The sequence below is a fragment of the Oculina patagonica genome, chromosome 12 (assembly GCF_052425735.1).
Source record: "Oculina patagonica isolate OP01 chromosome 12, crgOcupat, whole genome shotgun sequence".
Lineage (NCBI taxonomy): Eukaryota > Metazoa > Cnidaria > Anthozoa > Scleractinia > Oculinidae > Oculina > Oculina patagonica.
In genome coordinates this window covers 28,014,073-28,023,726 of record NC_135769.1, presented here as the reverse complement: position 1 = coordinate 28,023,726, position 9,654 = coordinate 28,014,073, and the positions used below count along the sequence as shown (strand labels likewise).

Genomic DNA, 9,654 nt, shown 5'->3' with positions numbered 1-9,654 from the left:
CCGACTTTAGCATAACGAATAGGGCATAAGAGCTTACATACTGAACCTTGGTAAAATTCAGTTTTCTGTTGCTGATTTTAATTTTGTTAAACCTGGTTTAACATAGACATGATTTGCTGGTGTGAATGAAGACTTTCTCAGTCCTTTTAAAAAATTTTCGTAAGAGCTTGTTTCGCTCGCTTTAGAGACTGCCTACCTCATTAAAGGGACTATGTCGTGGATTTCAACTGCTTTTAGAACAGCCAAAATTTATATTTGTGTCGCAGGAAACCTAAAAATAATAGTCCATTTGTATTAAAAATTGCTATATTAGGGCACTGAAACTGTTAACGAGCGTCTCTGGCTGCAGATGGCTCGGATCGAAACGGATTGCAATTTGAAAAAGTTAGGCACACGTTTTCAAGTTGTTTCCACGCGTCTTCGAAATATCGATTTATAGCTGTAGCTTGATTTCTATTCGCAAATTAAGGTTATATTCCTTTAGATGTTCAAAGATAATGTTTATTTAGGGTTAAGTTGCCTACCACTAATTTCAGAACAGTTTAGATCAAAAATTTGCAAAGTCCCCATGACATAGTCCCTTTAAAGCTCGTTACACTCGCTTTAGAGACTTATGAGGTCGATTTGGAGCAAGTTTAGTGTGAATGGGGCATTAGAAAGAAACAGACACCACTCCAGAAATACACTGCACAACCACGTTTTGAATTTTTAGTTTTATTCTATTTAATCAACATTATTTATAAAATCATAACTGATTTTAAAGATAAGGTTTAAAGATTGTCAAACCTGGATAACGCAGCCCTACCTTTCCACCAATTCGAACAATCACGGTTGGAAAGTTCCACCAAAGGAAAGCTATGTGCACATAAACTAATTAACAATGAACCCTACCTTGAAGAGTGCACGTCAATATGACAAGTCATTGCTTTTGAAAGAAATGTTCTGAACAGCTACAATATTATTACGGTTAGTGCAATGCGAGGTATGCAATGGAAAGTGGCCGCTTGAAAACTCTATTTTTTTTAGACATTGATCAAAAAGCATGGTCACAGAGGGGTTTGTTTAAAGAGATTTTTATGACCATAGCACGTTTGAAAATATGAATTAAACGTCTGAACGATGGGCTAGAAGAGGGATTTTAAGCTTTCAAGTGACCACTGCCTAGGGTTTTGCCAAAATACTTTAGATAAAATATACAGTAACACCACACACTCAAATACGTAATATGATGTACATATATCAATCAATTCCATCTTACAACTACAAGAATCAACTATAATTTAAACTTAAAATTTGCAAAATTATCATTTACATGTTAAGCATTTTAACTACAATTAACAATCATATCACATCTGACCTACCTTACTAGGTACTTCCAAAAAATTGTTTACGAAGATTTTTTGAACATGGATAAAATTGTGATGTTTATACATGAACATGCATATTGTTGCTGTTAGATATTACTTCCAAAAAGATGTAACATTTATTTTACGCTACGGAGAGTCCAGCTATGTCAATAGCAACAGTCTAATATTCAGTATTTAACTGTTAAAACCTCCATATTGGCCTTCCCAAGTAATAAACAAAATAAATTCACGTGCTTGCATAGCCTGAAACAAAACACAAGAGGGTTTGGAAGAACTCACAAGCCTGCATGAGCCAAACTGTAAATATATGTAAGGATTTTCAGAAGGACTTTTGAGTTCTTCCAAAATCACTTGAGTGTGTGTAGCAGGCTATAACAACGCTGAAGTTTTCTATTACAAGTTGATAAAATTAAAACCATGTTTACTGGCAAAACAACTAGCTATCTAATCCCAGCAAGTGTCTACAAATCTTTACTTATTAAGTGTACATGTAGTTTTTCACTTCTCTTGGATACATGAGCAGTTTGGAAAAGTGAAACACAATATTAGCAAAAAGTAAGGAAAATGAGATATACTAATGAGTTTGAAAACTTTCATTATGATGTACATACAAAATGCCTACGTTATGAAACAGTTTTGCTATTTTACATAGTAATATTAGTGCTTGAAATACAGTCACTCGTCTATTTAATTAATCAGTTCACACCTACCTTTTTGCAAAAGCATGTACATTTACCAAGAGTAAATCTACTGTTAATAGTTAACTTATCTTGTCACACTACCTTCAACCACGCAATCTTTTATTGTAGAACTGAAGTGCCAGCTTCTAATGCAGACATTCGTTTGACCTGCCACAAAAGATCTTTCCTTCAGAATGTGCATGTTTTCTCCAGGGAAAATGCAGACATGGCAAGTCAAAAGAATGTCAGGACAATAAAAACTTATTTATCAAGAATTTGACAGAAATGCCAGATGAAAGACCAGGAGAGAAAGCACTGATTGCCACTGATTTTCTTCAATGCCCTAGTTGATGGTATTCTTTATTCTTTTCACCATCTGCTGTAGGCCAATGCATCGCCATTGTAAGGGGAAATTAGACACTGATCAGTCTCGAGAACTAAACGTAAACATGGACTCACCTTGTGTCAGCTCAAAATGTTAACATGGCATACGTATTCACATATAGCAATTTGAATACCTGTTAATAACTATTTAATGCCTAATTCTCAAGATTTATAGTAGAAGATTCATTTGATAGTTTTACGGAAAAATAGAAATAATTACTGTAGTACAATGTTCACACAGATGGCAAATTAAAATGCAAGGACAAAAGTGCTTTGTGTAGCTTGCGATTAAAAAAGGAAGCACTGCCAAACAAGAAAAAACATCCACCTGGCATTTCTGTAACAATCACTTAAAGAAATTAAATAACTATCTAAAACCTTCTAGGTGCACCCATGGGTAATCTCATAGGTGGCCTACCGCCTGGGTGTGGACCAAGGAGTCCCATTCCCCCTCTTGGAGGGGGTCCACGAGGAGGCCCTCCACCAGGGCCTTGTGGCAGTGGTCCCATAAGTGACGGTGGTCCTTGAAAGTTGCCAGGTGGTCTTGGAGGCATCCCTGGTGGCATCCCCGGTTGATGTGGTGGTGGTCCTGGCATATTGTGTGGAAATCCAGGTGGTCGCATTCCAGGCGGCATAGGACCACCAGGGATGGGCCCACCAGGCCCTCCCTGCATAGGCCCTCCCTGCATTGGTCCTCCCTGCATGGGTCCTCCTGGTATTGGCCCTCCTTGTGGTGGCCCTGTGGGTGCTGATGACATAGCCACTGGAGGTTGTTGCATGTTGGGCATCAGAGGCATTGGAGCCATGGGTGGATGACTTCCAGGGGCCTGCATCTGCATTGGAGGGGCACTAACCATAGTGGGTGGGTTAGACGAGGGCAAGCTAGGTGTCTTTGGAGCATATTTACGTAATGATGCTCGCCGTTCTTCCTGTAACACAAAATATTGAAATATCTCAGTATCGGAAGACATTTTCAAATATTAGGAGAACCCAATGCGAGTGATATAAATACAATCTACAGTTCGTAACTGGTAATTTTCCTGATCATTAATATGCAAGTAACAACATTTGATTGGACTTCCAAGGAAACAAATGAATTTTTACCAATGAGATGTCTTCATCAGGATGAATCAAACGGCTGGTTGCTCCTGGTGCAACAATGGTGGCAGGCTTAGAAACAACAGGAGCTGACGTAGGAGGTGGAACAACTGGTTTACCTACAGAAAAAAAAAACAATCACGATCCCAGCCATATAGAAATGCTTCACTTTTAACCCCTATAAAGTGGACATCTGTGTGTCCACTTGCAAAAAGGTTACACTGTAGATAGACTGTATTGTTGCAAAATGATTTTGGCCTACTATTTAAGGTAAGTCCCCTACTCCAAATGTTACTGAAAAGAATGCAAAGGAGTTACAGCAAGGAGCCCAAAAGTGTGACTTATTTTAATTAATTCACATTCTTTCGTGTCGATCTTTCTTTTGTGTAGAGTAGGTTGTCCTCGCCTTCTGATTGAATACTCTAGACGAAAGTATCTGAATTATTTAAAAGTGGTCACACTTTTGGGCTCTTTGCTGTAAGGATAAATTATTCAACATGTAGTTACCTGTGGAAGTGACTGGTGGGCTTTGGTAACTGGTGGTTGTTGCTGTTGTTTGTAGTGGTTTGAAGTCTGCACCCACAGGGCCTGATGAAGCACTGGATTTAGCAGTTCCATTTACATTCTAGACAGGAAGAAAAAGGAAAGCAATGTTGAACTTCAAAACACAATGTAATAAACGTTTAACAGTCTGGGGTCAAGTTCTGGTACAAACTAAAAAGACAATAGAGTGAGAACACAACAATGTTATCCTCAGCAAGCAATTTACAGGAAGCTGTAATTGTGGTCACGTCAGTGCGGGAGATAATGTTTTTTACTTAAAAGGACATGTGTCCTTCCAAACTTTTATTTTGAACGGACATATTAGAAAATTGGTCGGACATCAATTCGCATTTTATATCAAACACATTAAATTTTCCAAGATACAGTCACGTAAGTTCTCGGACATTATGTCAAAACATATTACAAAATCGGCCTGACATTTTGGCATATTTGATCGGACAATGTCTGATGACCGACAGTAATTTCCAGCACTGTCACATGGTTTTTAAATAAAGAGGTTTATATCCCAAATAGTGACTTACATGCAGCATTATTTCTAATTTGTCTTTTTCCTTTCTATAGACCACTCGAGGCAGACAGTTCATAATCATGAAGAATCTGGCTGCTCTCTCAAAAATGCCTTGACTATACAAAATTGAATCTTTCCAGTTAACAGAGTTGACATAATATACTTGGTGAGTAAAAGTACAATAGACTACAAGCTTGGTACATGTACTTACTGTTAGTGAGGGGAAAAGCAGACAATCCCTAAGGTAAGAATAGGGAAGCTTACCTGTGCAGCAGGGAAGAGGGGTTTGGTGTTGGGTACCTGAGGCCCAATTACTGGACCTTTTTGTTGTTGAGCAGTGGTTGTGGTCGTGCTTGATGGTGGCATGGAACTTGGAGGAAATCCAGGATGTCGGTATGGCATGCTGAAAGATTAACCAGCAACTTGTCAGTCTTTATGATTGCAGTTAAGTCTTTCAACATGGTGCAACAAATATATCTCTAGAAGTCACTTTTGTTTTACAAACTTCACCTGTTTGCTTGACAATGTATGGGATTAAGTGTTGTTGAAAGTGAAAAGTCAGAGAGAATGTGCCTGTTGTAATGGAGTGTCTTGCTAAACTACTGGCACATTTCATTCTTCCATGTGGAATATTAACTATAAGGCAACACTATGCAGGAAAGGATAATTTTTTTTCAGTTAATTGTGAAAACAACAACATGTTGGACAGACTAGAAAATGTGATTTGTAAAAAAATGATGCAAATGTTTGATTACAGTGGTCATGTATTTAGTTTCCAGCCATGCCACCTCAGCAAACAAAACAAGTTTTTTGTTGAAAAAAAAAAAATACTACCTTATTATAGGAAATTAACGATACATGTAATTAACGCGAATTTCAAAAATTCGTGTTAATTTGATGTACCTTAATTTAAGTCATTGTTAATTAAAATTTCTCTATTTTACAGCATTGTTATTTTAAGACACCTTTATTTCCGGGTAAGTTATGTTAACAAGTCAACTACTTCTCAGTCAAAGCTTCAGGGATAACAGAGGCAGTGGAAAGTCCCAGGACGGGATGTATTCCATGCATTGAATACTATTCACTTTTTGGTCTGTTTAAATATCTTTGTTGTGTATGGTTTATCAGAATTAAACCTCAGGTTCTGATGTTGGACGTTGTTGTCTTGTCTTTTAAATAGCGCAGATTGCTATAAAGATTAGACAAGCTTATTGCACAACAAATTCACGTAAATAAACTGCATACATGTCTGCATGTAGATCCATGTAAGATCACACCACACGAGAATTCGTGTTAATTAAATGCATGTTAACATAAATTTTCGACAATTCGCGTTAATTTTATTACGCGTACATTTTGTTCGCGTTGTTAAAATGCTTCGTTATATTCCTATAATAAGGTATAATATTTTGTTGAGATGCACCATGCTCCACTGCAAGCATTCGAATTCCAGAAACTATATGCATGATTAAAACAATTGTTAGACTGTGACAGATAAATGGACATTGCCACATAAACAGCCAGAAAATACACAAGCCAACTTACCCTGGGCCTTGCATTTGCATTGGCATGGGAAACTGACCTGGAAATCCCATGTGCGGCATGTGCGGTGCACCTGTAAGCAAAAGCAAACAAATTAAACCAAAACCAAAACACTCCTTGTTAATGGGAATGCTAGATACGGTGGTCAGCAATGTTATTTCTTAGAATTCATGAATGTGCACAGCTAGTATTAAGCAGGGTTTGCACGAGTAAGTTTTTAATTGCAATTTTTATTTGACAGCTTTTGTTTGCTGATGCAGATGAGTTTCATGTGACAAATATATTTGTTGACTAGCTGGCTAGTAAGCTTTTAGGTGACAAATAAAAGTTGTCACATACAGAAATTGGTGGTGTAGAGGACTCTTCAAATAAACTGTGGGAAATATTGCATCAGCATAGTCCCCAATCTCCCAACTCCCACTGAGCACACATATCTCTGTGAGTATCTCTACTGTCCAAGGTCATTACTGGTGCACTTAACTTTCGACTGCTGACAAATTATTGTTGTGTCATCTACACGATCAAATATATTTGTCACATAAACACTGCCTATGTTAAGCTGGCGTTACTTGAGAGAATATACACAGTAGAACCACTATTAAGCAGCCACCCTAGGGAAAATGGCCACTGGCTGCTTAATAGGGGTTAGACTGTATTTTACCTGGCATTGGCTGACCAAATGGAACTTGTGGAAAACCTGGAGGGACTGGCATTCCTGGGACTGGCATCATGGGCATCATAGGAATGGCACCAGGGATAGCTGCTGGCATAGCAGTGGCTGGCGTCTGATTGTCACTCTTGGCTTTTTTCGTTTCTGGTTCGTCATCTACAACAATAAAGTAACAATAACAGATGCATTATGACACAGATTTAGGACTGCAAGAATACATTAATTTGCTCATGATACAATAAGTATCTTGATACAAAGGCCACGATATGAACACAACACAATACATCATTACATATAACTGACAAGTGACATAATTTTACTAAACAGTGGTTCCAAAGTTCAGTTTTTTCCTTCTTTATCAACAGTTTTATAAAGTGATGTCTTCATCAACCACACACTTTTAGGGGTTGACACACAAGACTGTGCCACCTAAAAAACTTATTTATTGGAACTATGCTTGTGTGTGAGCCGCATCTCGAAGAATACGTGATCAGAAGTGAGGAAGGGATGGAACTTCCTTGTAAATAAATCACAATAAAGGGCTTGGACTTGGGATAAGGAGTCATTAAACAGTTTTTTTTTAATGTTGATGAATAACATTTTATTTTTGTGCGATATTGCAGTATGTTGTTCAAAATATAGATATCTGTATTGTGACAAGAATATCTCTTTTCTCAGGTGCACCAGTGTATTGTTGTAGCACTACACAGATGAAGGCATCCTTTGAAAGGGTCTATTAAACTGTAAAATACTGATGATAAGCAATGGGCTTAGATTATTGTGTTCAGAAGGCTTTTTGCATTGGCTTATTTTTTGGCAGCTTTTTAAGGAAAGGAACATTGTGTTTTTTTTTTTCTACATGTAGATTCAAGGTTACATCCCACATAATTTTCAACACTTCAGCGCAAAGACAAGTTTTACTTACCATCACCTGCATTGTTACCCCTCTGTTGGCGTTCTTTCATGTCTTTGTCAGGAATACCTTCCATGCCGTAGATCTCTATTTCTGGGTCTCCTCTGTTCGGCACAGAGTTTGGAATAGTGCTAATTGTTTCCTTGTGTACCTGCATGCAGTGAATGGCCAGTCCTGGGCCTGTATATAACTTCTTGTGGCATATTGGACACTTGAAATGCTTGGCCTTTTGATGCTGAATCAAGATTTTCTCCTCGTCAAAATCACGGTTACAATACCTTAAGTTTTGTTAAGGACTAATTTTTGTTCTGCAAATTGTGTACACGTAAACCATCCACAAGACTGTTTTCAGACAGATGTTGTACATCTATTCACTTGATTATTTTGACTATCAAAATATAAATTATCTTTGCTTGTGAAATCAATGCAACAACAGCTCTTGCTTAAATTTCTCTAAGCAAGAAGTCAACAAGACACAGCTGAGTTGACTATTACTACTACAAAACAAGGGCAATAATATATTAGTCTTGTTTTAGTACACACTTTTAAAGGATTGAAGTCCATAACTTTTCACATACACAGTTGTGTTCTATTGTAAAAGGAAAAATGGGACAGCAGGGCTCGAATCTACCTTTTTTGCTTGCTAGCCTATTGGCTAGTGACAGCTTTGATTTCACAAGCCAAAACCAATTTCCTACTAGCCAGAATTCTCAAGTTAACTTAACCGGGTTTAATTTAAGGTTACTTTTTGGTAATTTCAACATCATATCCTGAAATTTAAACTAGCCATTTTGGCTAGTAAAAGCCCAGAACCTACTAGCCAAAACTGCATTTCTACTAGCCTGTGGCTAGCTGGCTACCGTTAGTCTCGAGCCCTGGGACAGCCAATCATATTCACAGCTTTTTTATTAAACACATCGAGTGTCTACACTGTACAAAAGAATTTTAGTAGTCACTAATGTCTTCCACTGGAAACCTGCAAATCTGATTGGTTCTTCTACTGTTTTCTACACTCACTTATGGAGCACAATCATATGCTCATTGTTGTTAAAAGAGAAAATTTTTCATGATTTTATATTAAAAGATGCATAAAATTGTAGTTTTTGGACTGCAATCCTAAGTATCTACTAAATGAAACGTATTAGACTTCTCGTTGTTGTTTTTTGTGAGCGACAGTCAACTTAGCTGCACCTTGTTGACTATTTGCTCATAAAAAACTCAGGCATGTACATGTAGTCTACTTGTTAACTAGAAACACATCTTTTAGAATTATACCCTTTCTTGCTGGGTATTTCCTGTTATAAAATATACTCCCTTTCTTCTTTAGAAAAAATATGGGAAAAACTCTTTTAAGCTAAATGTGTGACAAACTACAGTCTGTAGCTACCATTAAACTCACCGTATAATTAATTTAGCATTGCGGTCTCAACTTTTCATGACTTGACCTTTCCTACATATGACATACATGTAACCCTTTGCCAACAAAAAGTCATCACTGAGTCATAGATTAGTCGAAATTGCTCGTTCTAAATGACACACCATTGCTTTCTCGTAACAATCCGCGCAAGTCAACCCCCACGAAACACGAAAAACAGGCAAATAAAAACCTCCAGGCTAAATATTTTGACAAAGCCGGCCGGTTAGCTTCGCCTGTTAAACGTTCTTGCATCGTCATTCAGGATCTTGGCTTGGGCTACATTTACACGTAAAATAGCATTAGGATTCGTAAAGGATACCAACACCACGGCTTTGTAGCCTTCTTCTTTTTACGTCCCATTTCACTGAAACACGTCTACGACAACTGGTATAAAAGTATAATCACTTCTACACAAAACGAACAACGTGGTTTGCCTCCTCTGGCTGTGATCTTCAATGGCCGACGGAAATAAAGTCCCGGATTTAGGGCATCAAGGAATGCCGGGACAGCG

The 9,654-nt window shown here is 37.7% G+C and overlaps 1 protein-coding gene across 1 annotated transcript; it reads right to left on the bottom strand.

Annotated features, from left to right (window-relative positions):
* Positions 1-698: 698 nt before the first annotated feature.
* On the bottom strand, positions 699-9,615 carry LOC144632819 (BUB3-interacting and GLEBS motif-containing protein ZNF207-like). The gene is made up of 8 exons (XM_078491560.1): positions 9,463-9,615; positions 7,739-8,004; positions 6,805-6,969; positions 6,147-6,216; positions 4,866-5,004; positions 4,037-4,154; positions 3,536-3,648; positions 699-3,360 (listed from the first exon to the last, which is right to left on the bottom strand). The coding sequence occupies exons 1-8, from the start codon at positions 9,501-9,503 to the stop codon at positions 2,803-2,805; spliced, it is 1,470 nt and encodes a 489-aa protein (XP_078347686.1). The 5' UTR covers positions 9,504-9,615; the 3' UTR covers positions 699-2,802.
* Between the last annotated feature and the right edge of the window lie 39 nt (positions 9,616-9,654).

What these genes read in the sequence shown, in the direction of transcription:
- LOC144632819 (XM_078491560.1), bottom strand. Translation starts at nt 9,503, where the DNA reads ATGGGACGTAAAAAGAAGAAGGCTACAAAGCCGTGGTGTTG. An exon ending in CCCTCTTCCCTGCTGCACAG is followed by an intron (nt 4,155 to 4,865) that starts GTAAGCTTCCCT and finishes CTTCCTGTCTAG; the next exon opens with AATGTAAATGGAACTGCTAA. An exon ending in CTGATGAAGACATCTCATTG is followed by an intron (nt 3,361 to 3,535) that starts GTAAAAATTCAT and finishes TTTGTGTTACAG; the next exon opens with GAAGAACGGCGAGCATCATT.